Genomic DNA, 20,474 nt, shown 5'->3' with positions numbered 1-20,474 from the left:
AGAGACAGTGCGATTGGCACAGGACAGAGCGGAGTTTAGGGCTGTTGTACACAGGGTCGCTATGAGTCACAAGCGACTCGACGGCACATAATAATAATAATAATAATAGGAGTCCACATAGATTTCAGAGCAGTGGATGGGGAGCATCTTCTTTAAGGGTGTATTATACAATGGGAGCTCTGGTAGTTTAATGTAAGGAATTGTACTACTAATCCAAAGACAAGTGGTTCAAATATACCAGTTGCTCTATGGGACAAAGATGGATAATTTCCTCCTGTGCTGTATGATAATCCTCTGGAGAGTAAGTTATGAGTTGATTCCAGCTTGATGGTATATAACAACACCATGATCAACTAAGTGTGAAAACTTTTTGCACATGTTTTGTCTTCAATTTCTTTTTCTGATTGTAAACTTCCAGAATCAATGAAATAAATAATGAAAAACCCCACTACACCCAAAACTCTCAATCTTTACTCCTCTTATAGTAACGTACTTTCCTATAGTTATAGAGGGCAATTTCTAATTAGTAATTAAAGGCAAACTGGAATGAATGTTCAATTTTTGCCTGGGAGGTTAATGAATGAGCACTGAAAACTACTATTTTGAATTGAGCCACATTTTACACTACAGTAAGTTTCTCAACCGGAGCCAATACACAGGATAAAAAGAACTCACAGAGTGTGTGATAATTAAAGAAAATTCTCAAACATAAGAAGCCATGTACACACCTTAACTCCAAAGAATAAGTGTGTGTGCGCACGCGCGCACACACACACACTCTAAACTGATAGCCCTGGGTATTTGTGTCAAGTTTAGATATGAAAGGCCGTCATTTACATGCACATGCAAAAACAACTGTTCACCCCTTACTATCCCCCCAGTTATGTAATATGTAAGAATAATAAAGGGAGGGAAGCCTGCTGCAGCATGAGAGGCTTTCCAGCTTCATACTTTTTGTACTACATCTCCAAGAAGGTATAGGAGTTATTACATCTCACTATTAATACTTCAAACTAAGAATTATATCTTAATTCCTCCTTGTTCCTTAGAGGCAAGGAGGTCAGGAGGGCCCAGTTCTTGGAAAAAGATATGCTGGGAAAGGTGGAGAAGATCAAGGAAAGAGGAAAATCCTCAACAAGATGGACTGACACAGAGACTGTAACAGTGGATGGAGCATATCAGAGATCCTGAGGATGGTGCTGGTAGAGCAAGGTTCAGACCTGTTATTCCTAAGGTTGCTGTCTTAGTTGACTTGATGGCACCTAACAACAATGTCCCGAAAACAATACCATTCAACTTCAAAGGCTCCTAAATGCTTAGAAACACTCGAAAAGAAAGAAATAAAATTATATTAATGCCTTAGCATCTACAGTCTCATTACTTACATGGATACCAATATGTTAGCTTATTTAGAAAAGTATATGTAACCAAACACATACAGATAAAACTTTCTTGCTCTTCTACTCTGAACAAAATTACAAAAGTGGATGGAGATACAAATACATACCACTTCTCTTTTCTATTCTAAATAGATGAGTCTTCAAATGCCTTTAGTCCCTGTCTCCTTTCTGGAGTCCAGATCTACATCTTCCTCTTCAGTAACTAGGTCAACATCTTTGCTATTCTCTCAGGTCATCTGATCTCTGAATGGGATTTATTACATCTTTCCCTTCGTATTTCCACATTAGCTTATGCTTTCAGTATTTCTCATCATCTTACTGTTGCTTTCTGTCACACTGACCACCACTCACAGTAACCACATGAACAGCCGATCAGAACCCTGTGCTATCCTGCATCATCGACACTCTGTACCATGCTGAAGTCCATTGTTGTGGTCATGGTCAATCCATCTTGTTGGAGATCATCTTCTCTTTCACTGACCCTTTATGTCTCCCAGCATGATAATCTCTTTACCCACTTTCTCTAAAATTTCTCCCTTCCCAATTCAATTCATCCTTCTCAAACTTTCAGATTAATTAGTTTAAAGCACATTTAGAATGTCACTACTTTCAGTTTAACAGCCTTCAGCAGGTCCCCATTGCTTCCTAAAATATAAACAAATCCTTAACTTTGACATTTAAAGCCCTCTACAACATGGCTTTACCTTACCACTCCAGTATTTCCCTTTCCCATAATTCAATTAAAGTGGACTAATTTGAACAAATCCTATACTTGCCCAGTTGAATGTTCTGCTTATGCATCCTCTACCTTCCTGTACTGCTTCTTCCTAATAAATTCCTACCCATCTGAGAAGAACTATCTTAAATGCCACCTCTCCCATGAAACTGCTCCCATTCAGATGCCATCTCTTTTCCTTCCTGTTCGCTGGTCTGAAGCATTTCTTTCTCTGTTGTGATTCATGGTTATTTATGATCTTATCTCTTGAGTATCCTGTAATATTGCTGAAGATAGTGATTCTGTGTTTTTTGGTTTTGGGGGGACATGTGTGTGTGCGCGTGCGCCATCAAATTGGATCTGACTGGTACAGGAGACTGTCCCTCCTTCTCCAGCAGAGCATCTACTGGATTCAAACTGCACACGTCTGGAATTGGGTAGTGATTCTGTTTTATCATCCTATTTCCCAGTAATTGAAGTTTCCATATGACAAACTGATAACAAATAGTTGTTACATTTTTTAAAAGGAAGTTGAATGTGTAGGCTAGTTAATTAATTCTTTAAATAAGTGAAAGGTAAAAAAAATATTCTCTTAGAGAAAATGAATGTTTCAAATAAAGTTACTCTTTTTTTTTAAATTTAATTATTTTTTTGTGTATACTGTCAAATTGGATCTGATTGGTACAGGAAGAGATTGCCTCCTCCATTCTCCAGCAGAGCATCTGGTAGATTTGAACCATGTACCTCTGGGATTGCTAAAGTTACTCTTTAAAAGTAAGAAGATCTAGGAGGGGGATTTCATTACCACCAAGAAAACAGAGGCAGAGTGCAGCTTTCAGATTTGGAGTCTCTCTACATTTAGGGTATCCCATGTCATACCAAAGATGGCACAAGGCTGCAAGAAAATGTGGCAAGTGTGGCAGAGAACCAGTGACAGTAGAAGCAGAAGAATGGGAGGAGAAAGCATGGTGGGCTTCCCAGCCCACAGGGAGAAAGCTGAGTGCTTTGGTGCAGAAGCAGGGTGTCTCTGTGCACTTGATTGAGCTAAGTTCACCTTCCAAGCAATGAGAGGGCTAAGCACACTTCTGGGCATACAGGCAGAATGGGCTGCCTCCAGACACTTACAGAGCTAAAGAGCTCCATTACACTTGCCCAAGTGGGACAGAGCCTAGGCCAAGAAGATGAAGGTCAGGGAGAGGCCTTTCTCTAAGCATGGGTGAGAAATATATCCTAAGTACTGACTAATTCTGAATCATGATTTATTATTTCCTTAATAAACCCCATTAACTGGAGGAGGAGGGGTAGATTAAATAAGGTGCAAAAACATTTCAGAATCAAGTGAAAAATGGAGCAGAAATTTTAGATAATAACAGAGAGTACAAAGGGTTAGTGAAATTCTAACCCTTTGTACTACAAAAAGAAAAATGTGTCAAACATGTGAACAGGCACACACACAGATAAGACTATTGGCTAATGGGGTGTTACCTTGGCAACTGTTTGTTCAGCAATGGTGCTAGGTCGGCGCTGGCGGGCATCAAGTCTCTGCTCCACAGGAAAACTGCTCCTGTGTGATTTCAGCCGCTCCACCAACAAGTAATAAATGGCAGCAAAGTGGTTATAGCTCTTGTTCTGCAAAGACTGAAGGCAGAAAATAAGGAATGAAGGCAGAGAACCATCATCAAGCAATCTAAAGCTGTAAAACGGCCTAAAAAAAGAGGGAAGAAATCATGTATTCTTAGAGTTGCAAACAAAGTGTACCCCAAGACGAAAGCTCTTCCATATTTTGCATAGAGAAAATGTCAAGTCTCTATTAATTTTAAACTAAAAGGAAATGCCTTTAAATGGCCTGACTGACTCTTTCAACTTAACAGGACTCACTTTAGTTTTCAGCATTCAGAAAGAATGCCATTATTTCATGGAGACATTCCCAATGCTGCCACAGGGTCCCATCTCACAGCTGTAACTGTGGCATAAGGTCAGTTAGCAACCTGAGCCAAAGGCTCTAATCCTATAGTTTTAACACAAATACAAATCTTTCAGAACTCTGAAGTGAATGATTATATGCCTTTGGGGAATGTTGTGATGATTACTATGGACTAGAGAATGACATCTGGATGCTAGAATGACAGACACTGTGTCTCTGTTCTTAAGTAATATTTTCCTCTTGCTTTTGTAGTACCACTCCCTTAAACCTTGAAAATAAAGTTGCTTCCTGATTTTAAGAACCTCTTGCCTGCCAGCTTTCCCAGGATGCTAAAGGAACCGAGAAACACAGCTCTTCTGGCTTCAAAACGCAGCCTGCATGGCGCTTTGTGGTGCGTTACAGACACAGTCTCAGCAAAAGCTGGCGGCCAGCAGAGCTGCTCTCACGTCTGCGGCTCTGGGCTCACGTCATGGGCAAGTGGAGAAACACATCCCTGAGTCTGTAACGAGCAGAGCAGGAAAGCTGGCTTGATCTTGCTGAGGTAACAAAGTCGGGAAAGGCTCTGGAGTCATGGATTTTCACAATCATGAAGACATTTTGTATTCTTGCTTGCTGTGTTTTCTTATTAGGCACACTGCTTTTGCTCATTTGGTTACTACTGTAGTAATATTAAAAACATTCACATCTTGTGATTACATACTATTAGAAGATAAGAAAATTTTCAAGTTCATAGCCTTTTCCAAACTATGATCCCTAACATTTCTAAATCAGGAATCCACCTGTTTTTGCTTTCTCATCCTCTCCATTTGACAGACTAAATTCCATTAGTTTTTTTAAACCTGCTGCCCTATGGTCTTCTGGTTCCCAGCTCAGCTTTCAGCTAAGTTTTATACCTGTATATTTATGGTCAACGTAAGATCAGTTAATACATTTATAAAAGTTCAGGCTTGTCTTAGAATATTTTCTACTTAGTATTTTTTTTCTCTCTCTCTCTCTCTTTAATCTCCATAATCCTTTTGAATATGTGGGCAGATGGGGCTAAAGAAAGAAATCTATATACTGAATAAAAGAAAACATAAACAGTCAGATACAGTCTTTAGGGCAAACTAAACAGCATGCCTGGGTGTTAGGATGGATCTGGTAAAAGACCAAGATAACAGGTGTGAATATGAAATTTCAAGTTATTGAGTATAAGAGAATCCTAATGTAACTTAATCACTTCACCTCAATGGTTTTTTGTTGATCTATTCCAAGGCTGTGCATTAATCGCAGAACTTGCTCATTGAACTCCCCAATAGATGGTTCATTTTCTTGTCCTTGTGGATAGAGAGAAGGTCTCTGGACCGGAACATCCACCAGCATCCACTTATGCTCCTTGATTTGTGCTATGGTTAGCCGTTTGGATGGGTCTAGGACCAACATCCTGCGAATGAGGTGCTCACAATCTATAAAATACAATTTTATAAAAGTCACACAAATTACCTTCTCCTGGAGTCTACCTGCCTGACTCACATGACTCTGTACACCAGCTTTAACATCTGTGCCATCCACAGTGCTCATTGCATTAAGGCTACTGCCAGGTGTCAAATTTATGCCTGAGGAAAACAGGAGAAGGTGGATCTCTCCATCTTTCTACTGACTGTGCTTCCCAACTCCACTAGCTGAATTACTAATTAATGTTAATGCACTATCTAGGCATAGATTTCTATTTCCTCCAAAGAAAAACCGGCCTCCTTCCTAGAACAAAGCAAATAATAACCTGATCCATAGTCACTTCTAAGGCTAACACGCAGAGGATATGGAAGTAGCAAACTGCAACTCTCCAACAAACTAGCCTGTTTTCTAGAACTGAGAAAAAAAACTACATCAAACACTGCTTAGTCCTGATTACACTAAGAAAACTGCACTGATGCAGCTGGAGGCCCTTGTTTATTATCTGGGCTCAAACCATATTCTTCACCACCTTCTATCAACAGAAGTCCACAGAGCTAACTCACTCTGTCAGGCCCTGGGCTGTGACGCTGTATGTCAATTAATTAAACAAATTCTCACAAATTCCAAGTATGGGAATGACTTTTCTTCCATTTCACAGATAAATAAACTGAAGCACAAAGAGGAGATATAACTTGGTAGGGCCATACAGCCTTAATAATCAGGCTGCGGAACCCACCCCCTTAGTTACTAAGAACACTATATCTACTACTATTAGGAACCAAAGAGTTGAGGATGATAACTTCCAAAACTAAACTAAGTAGTAAACTACCTCACAACACAACACAACACAACACAAAGGATTATGGCATTCAAAACAATATTGTCAATTTGCAATTTTCTGTTAAAGGATGTAAGAAAATATATTGCACACTTAGAGTAAAACAGTTATGAATCTGTATCTATGCTATGCTTCTTTAAGAATAAAATAAGCCCAGGACATTAACAGACCCACAATAAATAGGGAGACCTGGTGCTCTTTATCGGGGAAACTATCTTTTTCTAGTTAGAAGTAGGACCACTGGAGGGAACTGTTTATTACTATGGCATGTAAAGTCACTCAGTCATTTTCTTTGATACTCAAATGCGTAGAAAAAGGGAAGCAAAAATTGTCCTCATTCAGAGGCATCTCTCTCAGAGCTCAGATTCTGTAAAGGACAATTACCAAGATACACAGGTCATTACCTTCTGACATGAAATAAGGAATCCGGAATCTTCCTTCCAAAACCCTCTGCCTCAAGATCGGAAGAGTGGGTCCATCAAAAGGCAGAGCTCCACAGACGAGAACGTAAAGGACAACACCCATGCTCTAGGGAAGAACAGATGTAGTCACATTTCTACCAAGAATTCTCAACACTGTTTCTCCACATAGGGTTCTTAAAATTATATAGACTGAAGAATTTCTATCTGAATTTAATATTTTCTCAGAATTTGAAAATAGGAACCCCGTATTACTGAAATAAACAGTCCTTATAAAAATATTGGAATTCAGTAATTTTAATTACTATTTAATTTTAAATGACTAGTGATTTTTAAATGATAACATCTGTCCCAACACGTACAGTTCTTTAGCTAATTTCTAAAAACTGCCCAAAATATCAGGTGCCAATAATCTCTAAATTGGACAGAAATACTAAATATTACCATTATAGATGCATTTAACACAGCAAAGCAAAGAAGTACCCAAATATCCAGCTGTGGTCCTTCATACTGCTGCCCTTCAAAGACTTCTGGGGCTGCATAAGGGGGGCTGCCACACCACGTTGCCAGCAGTTCACCACTTTTAAAGAAATTTCCAAAACCGAAATCTATTGGGATGAAAATATGTGTTACATTCATTTCTGTTCTCCAACTGTACTAAATTTATCTGTAATAAATGTCATGCTATTGTGTGTTCACAATGCCACTACTATCTGCTCTGTGAGAGCTGGGTAGACACTACTGTTGCATTTTGGTAGCACTTAGCACAACTAGTGATAGTAAGTACTCAGTGAACAGCTTGTTGCATGCATGCTTAAGTAAGCCAAGTTCTCTTCTCAAAGGGAATGAGAAAAGTCTTAGGGGGTAAAACCCCCTTAGTTTTAGGATCAAAAATCAATTTGCTTAGATAATCACCTTGAATTTGATGATCTTAAAATTAGCCAGCAACTCTTTTTATCAAGTCTATTAGAAAGAAATCAAATGAAAAAACCTCAAAGATAGTTACTTAAAAACAAGCCCAGTGAGTGGCAGTTTCTAGCCATTACCCCACAGCAGCAAAATATAACCTCTAAGGCAACTAAGTAAGCCGTCTTTACTTAACATCCATGACACATTCTATGAAATAGGATGTTATGTGACCTGGATGTTGTGCAAATATGCCTAACACAAGAGCAATAGCAAGTACCAATTTTTCATCTTCCTACTGTTAAAAAAATCTTTTGCTTTAATTCCAAATAGATACATCTCCTTTGTCTCTTGCGGCTATGCTCTTGTGCTGGCTGTGCTACATTTGGAAGACATGATGCACTTCATGGTCATATTTTTGAAGGAAAATGTAAGAGAGCTAGTGCTACAACATTGGAGAGACAGGCAATGCACAAGACTGGATGCTGCTGCCTAGTAGTCAAAGCATATACTGTAATGTGAGTAAACTTTTTACATGTAAGCAGGGAACGTTCACATTAACAATAGAAAGTACAGCACAGACCATATACAAGCCAGTAACATGAGGTTTATTACGACCATCAAGACAAAGGTATTGTTGGTTATATATTTTACAAGCCATATACACTCAGTCAGGTGTCAGATGTGCTTGCTGTTCTCCAATGAAGACTTCTGAATTCTGCTGTAATAGTAAGTTAAATGCTGCCATCTGAAAAGCTGGCGGGGCAAACCTAACAGGTGCGCCACAGGGGTAAGATGAGAGAGTCTCCTCCTCTTGGTAAGATTTGTAACCTCAGAAGCCCAATGGAGGATCACCATGAGTCAAAGTTGAATTAAAGGCAGTGGGGTCTAATCAGACAGAGATGCAATCAAGTGTTGCCAAATGATGTTACGTGGTATATGACTGACCAGCATTTGCTAAGTCAAAACTCTGTAGGTATTTTCTGTGCACCTGATTAGGTAGGTACCCATTTTTATACCTCAATGACATGTAATTGCTGGATGAGGCCCAGTTACAGGCCACCTATTACCAGTATCACTTATTGGGTCATTTAGGAAATGCAGTATCAGTATACTTCAAATCAGGTAAAAAAGGCCTTTCTTTTCCAACCTTCATCATGCTGCATCTGCAGCTTTGGCTGACATTATGTCCTCTAGACACACTGAACTCTGATGCCTTTTAAAAAAAATGTGATTTGAAGCTGGGATTTAGAAGGAAGAGAAAAGACCAGAGAATGGCCAAAATTATTGGGGCAGCTATTGCTGCCAGTTTAGGGCCTGTGTCAGGAAAAGTCTTACTCATATACAGTGCCACCCAAAGGTAAAAAAGGAGGTCAGAACTGCTTCCACTGTGGAAAGCTGGGCCACTTCAGTAGACAGTGTCACAGATGAGAGCCACAGATAGGCAAGGGAGTAGAGAGAAAGCTCCCACTCACTTGCTTTAAGTGTGGATCTGAAGGACACTTGGCCAAGGGTGGCCCACATCAGGTCCTCGTGGCAGACAGGACTGACAGGCCCCAGCTCCCAGCTGGAAACAAAGGAGGATGCTTCAACGATTTAGATCCTCCCAGAAGAGCTGTAGGTGAGCATTAACATTACTGGTAAGTATATTCATTTTCTCCTGGACACAAGAACCTACTATTTGGTCCTAAAAGCCTTCTGAGGTCCCAACTCTTCTCACTATTTCTTAGTTATTGGAATGGACGGAAAATCTCATAAGCAGTTCCTTACTTCACCTGTGCATTGCACGTAGACTTCCAAGTTGTAAAACAACCCAGTGGTAGATGGAATTTGGTCCAGAACTTAAGGACAATAAATGACATAGTTGAGCCTTTACATCTTGTGGTTCCTAACCTTTTACTATAATAGACAAAGTGCTAGTCAATAAGTCTATTGTAAGAACTACCTTCCCTCTGTAACTTGATTTGTGCCACTATTAGAGCCTCTACTTGGAATATTATTGCTTTTAATTTTTGACTCATGTACTTTTAACTTGTTAGTTAAATTTGTGTCTTCTAGGCTGCAACACTTCCATGATACATCTTCAAGGATATGAACATATACGGCTAAGCACAACTGATAACAGTGCATCAAAATTCCAAAATCAATCTCCATAATAATAGTCTATGTGTTTCCCATTGCCAAAGGGGCCCTTTAGAGCAGTGAGAGAAGATCTTCATCCTGAAATCTACAGCATCTCTTTTCAGCAGGAAGTAGCTAAGAGAATACGCCATCCCCTTTTCCTTATGAATCAGGGTGAAGTCTCTCTCAGGGAGGAGTGATAGGGAATGGCAAAAGACACACTGACAAAGGAGATTAATCAGATCTGGCTTTGACAAGCACTGTGGCAACTGGACAATTAAAACAGACTTTTGGGGGGGAGAAGAACGAACTGGGGAGGAGGGTAGAGAAAATAGTGCAACAATGAATGAATGAAAACCCAAAATCTCTGTAAATGTTCATGAAAATTAATAAAATTTAATAGTAAAAAAAATCTGTGATTTGAAAGTTTACAAAGCAAAGTGGTTTTTCATTCAACCATTCATACACATTTTGTTTCACAACATTCATTACAGTTTTTACAATGAAATGTCACTTTCCCCATTTCTTCTCTGTACTGTCATTTCCATGAATCCTTCTATCCTACCCCTTCCTGGAGTCTGGGCTTTATCCTTGGGCAAATGCTGTGCTTCTGACCTTATGCGGTTGGTTTTTCTAGAGAATAAGTGCTTCTCTGGTGTTACTAATCATCTTATAGGCCTATCTATTGTTTGGCCAAAAGGCGAGCCCTGGAGTGAGTTCTGTTCCAGATTCAAAGCACAACTACTAGGGCACCAGAACTCCCTATTCTAGAGCACAGTGAAAAGATAATGCCAGATCTTTCTCCTCTTGTGAAACCACTCTTACTAAACTATTGCCTTTTACAGAAAAAGGCCCTGAGAAATTATACAGCAAAAGTAAAAAGTGTACATAAAAGAAGGAGCATCCTGGTGGGGCATCTCTACATTCAGTTCTTGGCACCCAGGAGTATGAGGCCAAAAAGCTGCTACTGAGGGCTTGGGCTCCATTCACAATGTGCCCTCAGTCCAGTCCTATGTTAGCTTTGCAAGGTGTCTGACTACCAGAGAGGCCTTCTCTCCTAAATTCTAACTCAATGACTACTCAAATTACATTATAACCCTAGGGTACCCACAGGTATGTTTAGAATTTTGCTTCAAAATCCTATACTCTTGATGGAGTTGTGAAGGATTAAAATGCTCAACCAATGTTTAAATAGGAAAATGTTAATTTTGCTTATAAGTAAAGCACAAGAAATTCTGGGATGTATGGAGATTTGGGAACTGTATAATACATGCAGTATTTTAGAGTGCAAGATTAGTTTTAACACAGGTAAATGGAGGCTACTCTCCAATTAGCATTGTGAAGCATTAAGTGTCATAAAGAACCATTACACAGATGCTTTGTTCTCTCACACTGTGGTAGAAATGAACTCAAAGGAGTGAGTGGGACAGAGCTCTGTCAGGAGGGCCCAGGCCTCTCTGCAACTGCAGACTCTCACTGGTCAGTTAAAATGAGCAAAGAGTTGAGAAAGCATCACAGAGCCTAGGGCAGTCCAGCTTCAACAATGGCTGGTTTTTCACATCTGTTGTTTGTTGTTGTGTGTACCACTGAGTCAGAACTGAGTAACAGCTGACCCTCCAGCAAGTGTTCAGAGGCAGTAAATAGTTCAGGAGGATGCTTCCTAACTTTCTCTAGTGGAGCAGCTGGTGGATTCAAATCACATGCCTTTGGGCTGGCAGTACAATCCCTTATCACTAAACCACCAGAGCTCATTTCATTTCATAGCTAAGACAGAGAAAGTTTCCCATTACCTGACAAGACTGACACTAAGCAGCTATCTATTTCTATTTCCTAGTGAAGAAAATAGGAAAACTTGAGTCTATAGTAACATTCTCTTCCAAATATGAAAGAAATCAGGCTTATTAATGCGATCTCAAAATAACATATGAATAGTAGTTCTACAGTCTTCTGAAATAACATAAAGCACTGTGTTTGTAATTTTCTATGCAGTGGCTAAGGAAGACGTTGGAGTCAGGCGGATCTGGTCCTTTGATAATGATGTCTGGACACTGATAATTTATACAACTTAATTAGGATGACAGTAATAAAAATAACTTGTCTTTGTGATCAGGAAGATATAATTCTGGGTCTTTTATTTATTAACTCTATTATCTTGAGCAAACTACTTAACTTCTTTGAGCCTTGGTTTCCATGTTTGCAAAATGGGACTAATACCTACACTTTATGGGTCACTGTAACTGTTGCAATAAAGGAGTAAAACAACACTTTCAGCATGGTGATAAAACATAGAGTAAGTTTTACAATGTTGTATATGTGCAACAAGCAACAGCTATTATTACTCTTTTTATTACTATTTTACTTAGCTCTCCTTCATCAAGCTAAATTCTTTGAGAACAAAGAGGAGGCCCACATTCCCTGAATTTAGCACCATGTCTGCAGACAACAGTAAGTGTCTGCTGAGTAAATATGCTGCCATTATACACCAGGAGCTGATTAATTTCTGTGAAGATGATTTAATTTACTTGTCTTAATAACCCTATGAGTTATCTCAGGAGAAAGTGATGGCAGAAAGTTAAATACCTCGACAGAGATTGTACATCAGGAACTAAGCTGCAGAAATGAAGCCAGTCTGACTATGGAGTATTCACTGTTAACCACTTTTTTATTGTCCTTTCCTGGCACATCGAGAGGCAACTATTTTTGAGTAATCATTTAATTGTCAGCTTTAAGACAAATGGGCACAGGATATGAACAGACACTTCACCAAAGAGGACATTCAGAGGGCCAACAAATACATGAAGAAATGCTCAAAATCCCTAGCTCTAAGAGAGATGCAAATCAAAACAACTATGAGATATCCTCTCACCCCAGTAAGAACAATAAAATTTAACAGAGCAGCAAACTACAAATGCTGGAGAGATTGCGGAGAAACTGAAACCCTTAGTCACTGTTGGTGGGAGTGTAAAGTGGTCCAACCACTATGGAAGGCTGTATGGCGCTTTCTCAAAAAGTTCGAAATAGAAATACTATTTGACCCAGCAATTCCTCTACTGTGAATATACCCTAAAGAAACCATAACTACCACCCAAGCAGATATATATACACATCCATGTTTATTGCAGCTTTGTTCACTATAGCAAAGAGTTGGAAACAACGTAAGTGCCCATCAATAAACAAATGGATTTTGAGAAGCTCTGGTATATTCACACGATGGAATACTGTGCTGCATTGAAAAACAAGGAACTCATGCAATATTATTAAAAATGGGTGACCCTGGAGGACATTATGCTGAGGAAATATCTCAGTCACAACAAATACTGCATAGTGCCACTGTTATAGAATGGGATTGACATCAGGGTTGGGGTGAGACTAAGAAAAATTGGATAAATTATGTATACTGCATTGAAACAGATGAGGGAGAGAACAGTTTAAAAGTGATACATGATTGGGTATTATGCTTATGACAAGAGTCCAGAATGAAGGTTGTGTAGTGGAGTATACTTGGCGGGGGCGGGGTGGGGGGACTGTATACCAATGAAGGAATTTTTCTTTTACTTTTCAAAGAGAGGAGTAAACTGGGGGTGAGGGGTGGGCATGGAGAAAAATGCAACAATGAATGAATGGAAATCCAAAATTTCTATAAACGTTCATTAAAAGTAATAAAACAAAATTTTAAAAAAAGAAGCAGCAATAGAAAGGCATTTAAAAAGAAAAACCTTTTATTTCTTTATAGAAAATTTGATAATTTGTTTCACTTATAATCTGCAACTTTGTACCTAAAAGCATAGAGCAAATGATGTAGCAAAAGGAGTGAAATAGGAAGGTGGCAGGCTTTCTTTCTTACCCTCCCTTATTCAAGGGGGATGGACAATATTAATGTTTCAACACACTAAGAAAATGCATTCACTCCTCACTAAATAATTGAATGCCATATGTGTGTCAGCCACTCTGCAAATACACACAGCCAGCCTTACCAACAGTGCAGAAGAAGATGCCACATTATCATCTGACGTTTAGAAAGCATGAAAACAATCACATAGGCCTTCTTTTCTCTGTGCCACCCAGACCCAAGGCAGCCTTGTAAAAAAAAAAAAATCATCTTTCTAGTTTAAGGTTTCTCTAGCTCTCTGATCCACAAGTTAAAACCTCAAACCTCTGTCCTTCAAACATTTTGCTTGCTATTTCTTTTCTGTAAAACTTCTGGAATGCAAAGCTGAATCCACTTTGACATTTAAAACTCTTTTTTAAAATGTAAAATAATCTTACAGTGATAAAAGACTTGCAACTCTAAAGGAGAATTCCCTGCACTCTTCATCTGGTTTCCTCTATTATTTATACTTAATATATACAACTAGAAGTTCTGGAAATATAGTGGATTACATACTGGGCTGTTAATAAAAGGCTGGTAGTTTGTACTAGCAGCTGCTCCACTGGAGAAAAATGAGGTTCAGGAAACTCATGACACCATGAGTCAAATCAGTGTGACAGCAGTGTCTGTTTCTTCTTGTTGTTTTTAAAATAAAACAGTACAATTATAAAAACTAAGAAGTAACATTGATTTGATACTACTAATTAAGCGTCTCTTAATCTAGCGTCTCCTTCAACTCAGGATCTCACGTTGTATTTACTAATCAAGTGTCCTTAAGAACCAAGCAAATGCTCATGAGTTGACTTTGACAAACAAGCACACAGGGTAAGGCATAACTCCCTCCAGAGTTTCTGAGTCTGTAATCTTTACTGAAGCAGATTGCCACATGGTCCTCCTGCAGAGCGTCTGGTGGGCCCAAGCTGTCAACCCTGCAGTTAGCAACCAAGGGCTTAATCACTGTGCCACTGATGTTTCTCCCATTTCCTAAGTTTCCTCACATTTGTCATAGCAACTCAGGCCTTCCTTGTCTTTTATGACCCAGAAGAGTGGTGGTCAGGTAATTCACAGACCCTTTCTCAGCTTAAGTCTGTTTGGTGTTTCCTCATGATTAAATCAAGGTTATGAAGAGATATAATGTGCACTTCTTAGTGTATCCTATCAGTGGGTGCTGGATGGCATGTCTAATTACTGGTGAGATTAACCTTGACCACTTGATTAAGATGATGTCCTGCTTTGCATAATCTTTCACACAGTAAGTTTAACATTCACAGGTGGATCATGATTGCATTAATTAATGTGGTGTTTTAAAGGTGAATTTTCATTTCCCTTTTTCCTTCTAAACTTTATCATTAGAATTCTTCTATAAGGAAGAGCTGTCCCTCTGACATCTTAATTAATTCAATATTTAAATGTATTTATTTGTTGAGTTATAACTCAATACTTTTAAAAACTTTTTTTGTTGCTCAAATTGTTCCAGAGCAATTGGAAGTTAATGCAGTTGTTTCTTGCATATTTTAAAACAATGACTGCTATTATTTTATGCACTTCCTCACTTTCTGGCACCACTGATGTTCACATTTTCCCTGCCCTACTCCTAGAAACAACAACAATTATTACTTCTGACTCCAATCCAGAAACAATGTTCTCAATTCCAAAAGCCATTTGTTGATACTCTTTTTATTTATGTATTGATTTAGCACCTAAATGTGAAAAGCCTAACCTAGCTTCGTTCCTCTATTATTCACCATTTTTGTGAGAATAATGAAGTCTGAACTTTCCCTTATACTAATGCTTGCATTTATTTTATCAATTATGACTTTCAACATTTCTAAACATGGAAGAAAAACAGACAAGTCTTTCTTGAAGAATCTCTTGGCTTATCAACCTTAACTTCTCTGTAAATATCATTAATTTTATTTAAAAAAGAAAGTTCAAAAGAAAATATATTATTTTAAAAACATTCAGTTCTTCAAATTGTTCTATGAGCTATAAGCAAATACAAATAACATTTATGTCATGTGTACTTTTGGCTAGGCATTGCACACTTAGTATTTTCTTTTTTGTATATATTATTTCATTTACTATGAATGACAATATGTTGAATCACTGTCCTTATCTCACAAAGGGAGAGTGAGGCGTGAAGTGGTTAACTGACTCACCCAAGTGTTTATAGTTGCCAAGATTCAACTACACATCCTCTGAAATCCAAGCAGAGCGTTAGCTTGTACTCTGTCACAGTTGTCAAAGGATATTATTAATCAGAGAAGTTCAATCACATTTAAATTGGAGATAAGGCTGTCATAATTCGAGGAATAATCATTTACAACTTTACATTATCTTATTATTTTATGTTAGAGATGAGCTATTTGCTAATTATCTCTCTATAATATTAGAAGTTAGGCAATCTCTTTCAATGAATTTACAGCCTGAAATGTATATGCATTTTTTTAACCTTTTAAAATTAATTTTAATGAACCTTCCCAGAGATTTTGGATTTCCACTCATTCAATGTTGCATTTTCCTCCTTGTTCCCCTCTCCCCCCTCCCCAAGTTCGCTCTTCTCTTTGAAAAGTAAAAGAAAAATTCCTTCATTGATATACAATGCCCCCTTCCCCTCCCAGTATGCTCCACTATGCAACCTTTATTCTGGACTTTTGTAATAATGATAATACCCAATCATATACTGCTATTAAACTGTTCTCTCCCCCATCTGTTTCAATGCAGTATACATAATTTATCCAATTTTTCTCAGTCTCACCCCAACCCTGATGTCAGTCTCATTCCACAACAGTGGCACTATGCAGTATTTGTCCTTTTGTGACTGAGATATTTCACTCAGCATAATGTCCTCCAGGGTCACCCATTTTGAATAATATTGCATGAGTTCCTTGTTTTTCAATGCTGTGTAGTATTCCATCATGTGAATATACCAGAGCTTCTCTATCCATTCCTTTGTTGATGGGCACTTAGATTGTTTCCAACTCTCTGCTATTGTGAATAAAGCCGCAATAAACATGGGTGTGCATATATCTGCCTGGGTGGCAGTTATGGTTTCTTTAGGGTATATTCCCAGTAGAGGCATTGCTGGGTCAAATGGTATTTCTATTTGCAACTTTTTGAGAATAGAAATGCATATGCATTTTAAAAACCTATAGTGACATAGTGGATTAAATGTTGGGACTGTTAATTAAAAGTTCAGTGGTTCAAATATACCAGCCGTTCTGAGCAAGAATGATGAAGTAATTTGCTTCAGTAGAGATTTACACCACTGTAAACACTATGGGGATTGTTTGACTTTTTCTGTCTAGGGCACCTGTGAGCTGGAATCAATTCTACATCCAGGGGAACATTCTTTTTAGAATGAGTGATGTGCAAAACAGATACATTATGCAATTTTTTATGGGGAAACTATATTTCTATGATCCCATTCCTTCAACACTAAGGCATGTACTCTAACGTTTTACTCTAACAATAGCACTGGTTTTACTGATAGATCTATATTTTCCCAACTGGTTTCCATGTGACCTAAAATGCAGAAAATAAGGTATGTGAATAAAGTAGAGTCTTAATCACAGAATAGATAAATTTTGAGTCTTATGAAACTTAACTGGCCTCAAAAGCTGAGTGTTCTAATAACTCTTAGAACTCATATTACTGTTTGATGGTGTATATTTTAAAAGTTGACTAACTGGCCTGTATCATCCTGATAACAAAAACCAATTATTTGTTTATTTTCATGCCAATTAAGTTATATAAATTACCCATATAAAACAATCATTAGCAAAGGGTGAGTGTTTCAGGAGTAACAGGGTCTTGAACAGAGCACATATGATTATGACCCTAATGATTACTCCTTAATGAGAATCAAGCCTATTAACAGAATTCTGTTCTCTTGGGTGGAGTGAAAGAGATCAGTTTCTTCAATAATATGCATATTAATCACCTTAAGAACTTGCTAAAATGCAGACAGTGATTCAACAGGTCTAGGGTAAAGCCTGAGAATCTCCATTCCTAGCAAGCTTTGAAGTAAGCCTGGTGCTGCTCCTGGTCCCAGACCACCTGTCACTAGCACAAAACAGAGTGAAACAAAGGTTATAAAAAAGACAGAAACAATGTTAAAGAGAAAACAACAACCACCCCCCCCCCAAATGCCCCCAAAATAATAATAAAGATTTTTTTTGGTATATTGTTGCAAAATTACAATAAACATAAAATATTTTCAAGATTTTTATTTCAGTGACATGAAAGACTAAAGAGGAGAAACTGTTAGGTAAACTACCTAAGCAAATTTTTAGAAAAGGAAAAAAGCCATCAAAATATTGAAAACCAGTCTTCAATCGAAGAGAAGAAGACTATTTCTAAAAATCAGTAAAACCAGGATAATTTCTAATCTGTAGCAGTGTGTTATATGTTATAATTGTCTAATAATTTTTAAAGTCCTCCTACAGAGCAGCAGGTGGCTTTAGGGTTAAACTTATCCTTGGTTCTAAAATTACCACTAGAATGCAGTTCGATGAAGAGCAGCTTACACATCTTTGGTAATTATCATAACAGGAGTGTAAGAGACAATTATGAGGAAATGAGAGCTGACAAATGAAAGGTAGTAGAGTGACAGAGACAAAACTGACCCACTGCACAGACTGAATGCTGATCAGACCATGATGACGTCAATGCATACTTGCCCACCCAGCAAGTGCAGACCAGCTGCAGAGTTCATTTCCAAACATCAGTCACTCTCCCCTACCTGACAGGAGGGAAGAGAACAATAATGACAGCTGAGATGAAATGTGATCCTCTGCCTGTTATGAGACATATATCTGTCCAGAGAGCTCTGTGAACTGGGTGGGTGGGTGGGTGGGGGGAGAAGGCATCTTCTTTAGCCCCAAATGGAGTAAGGAGATGAAGTAGGGGGGGAAAAAAAATCAAACAACATCATTGAACTCTCTTCCATACTGCAGGTTTACTAGCCTGCTAATGCTAAGTGGGCTTCATAGGTAAAGAGTAAGTTGCACAGTGCTTGCTGATAGAAAACTCTTTTTAAACATAATACTGGTGGCAAGATAGCAATTATAAGATTTTTACTAATTTTTTAACCAATGAAATTGGGCTTAATTCCCTCCAATCATTATCAGTTCTAGAGAACAAAATACTACAGATCTGAAATTATATACCCAGATAATTTCCCCTAAAGAGTTGTACTAGGTAAGGAGGGTATTAGGAATAATGATAAGAGATGATGTGACATTGTACCAACTCGGAAAAAAAGAGACTTTCCCCTTGGGTTAAAGAAAACTGATTTGTGAATTAAAAGCCAGATAAATTAGACTGACTACACATTTCTTTTGTTTAAAGGAGGCTAGTGGTACAAGCTGTTTGCCATGGACTGTTAACTGAAAGGCCTGCACTTTGAATTCACCAAGAAAGAGTGGGGAGGAAAGGACTGAGAGAATGATTCTACTCTGGAGCACATGGGGTGGGGCAGGGAGAAAAAGGCAACAATGAATGAGTGGAAATCCAAAACCTCTGTAAATGTTCATTAAAATTAATTAAAAAATTTAAAAAAATGCATATACATTTCTTTTGTCCCCCCTTTTTCTTAAATTTTATTTTATTATTTTTCTGTGTGTACTGTCAAATTAGATCTGACTGGTACAGGAGGAGATTGCCCCTCCTTCTCCAGCAAAGCATCTGGTGAAAAAAATGCACATACATTTCTAAAGTGAATCTAAGTATGTATTTTCTACATTTACTAACTTCTAGTATTATAAATGATAAATTTCCCTGTTCTTTTAAGATTCACAATGATAAAACTTTAAGAATTACGGTGTCCTTTGGAAGGAAGTTTGGTGTTTCCTCAAAAAGCTGAACTTCCATATGACTCAGTTATTGCACTGCTTGGAATATACCCTGAGAAAATCAGAACTGAGGCACAAATGGAGATTTGTACATCAATATGCGTAGCAGCATTATTCACCATCGCAGGAACATGGAAACAGCCCAAATGTCCAACTACAACTGAATGGAGTGAGAAACTGTGGTACATTCACATGCTGGAATACTACACAGCATGCAGGAGGAATGATTTTGAAAAAGTACGACACAACTTGGGAAGGACTGGAGAGAATTATGCTTAGTGGACTCAGTCCCATAAGGTCAAGTACTTTATTAAGACCAATATTGTAGAAATAGAAAGATAACTAGGAAAATGTGTATAGGATCCAAGGGGGGTAGGGCAGGAGCAGAGGGCTGAGGCTAGGCAGAGAGTTAACTATAGGGTTACACAATCTAATGGGTAGAGGGAGGGTTGGGTAAAGGAAATGGGAAAGATTTGGTGTGAAAAAACAATGTATATGAACTTTCGAAGCAAACCAGTATTAAATAATTTTTTTTTAAATTGTGGTATTAGTGAAGAGTACTGAATATATCATGGAGTGCCAAAAAAAACCCCACAAAAAACCATCTGCATTGGAAGAAGTGCAGCTAGAGTGTTCTTTATAAACCAAATACTGTGAGACTTTGTCTCACATACTCTGGACATGCTGTCAGATGAAGTCAGTCTTTCGAGGGAGACACCATGTTTGGAAAAGTGGAGAAGAGGTGGTGCAGGATTGGGAAAGGTTTCTATCTGCTGTACAGAGTCACTATGAGTTGGAGTTGGCACAATGGCATGAACAACATGGTGTGATTTGAAAAACTGTGCTGTGGGAAGTGCCACAGCTATCACTGAGAATCAATTGTTGTTGTTGTGTGCCGTCGAGTAGTTTGCGACTCATAGCTACCCTATGTACAACAGCCCTAAACCCTGCTCTAACCTGTGCCAATTGCATTGCCTCTGACACACCCATCCCA

At 38.3% G+C, this 20,474-nt stretch overlaps 1 protein-coding gene across 1 annotated transcript in view; it reads right to left on the bottom strand.

Moving 5' to 3' along the window:
- SIK2 (salt-inducible kinase 2) overlaps positions 1 to 20,474 on the bottom strand; it is a 165,104-nt gene that overhangs the window by 24,118 nt on the left and 120,512 nt on the right. The window contains exons 5-8 of the mRNA XM_006890767.1: positions 7,214 to 7,338; positions 6,716 to 6,839; positions 5,264 to 5,484; positions 3,601 to 3,753 (exon numbers count right to left, since the gene is read on the bottom strand). Of these exons, the coding sequence (XP_006890829.1) occupies positions 3,601 to 3,753; positions 5,264 to 5,484; positions 6,716 to 6,839; positions 7,214 to 7,338 (623 nt within the window). The remainder of the gene's footprint in view (positions 1 to 3,600; positions 3,754 to 5,263; positions 5,485 to 6,715; positions 6,840 to 7,213; positions 7,339 to 20,474) is intronic.

This window comes from Elephantulus edwardii, unplaced genomic scaffold, assembly GCF_000299155.1.
Source record: "Elephantulus edwardii isolate Elephantulus edwardi_28Jun2011 unplaced genomic scaffold, EleEdw1.0 scaffold00093, whole genome shotgun sequence".
Classification (NCBI taxonomy): Eukaryota; Metazoa; Chordata; class Mammalia; order Macroscelidea; family Macroscelididae; genus Elephantulus; species Elephantulus edwardii.
Note: the sequence above shows the minus strand (reverse complement) of the source record. Positions and strands in the feature narration are given on the sequence as shown.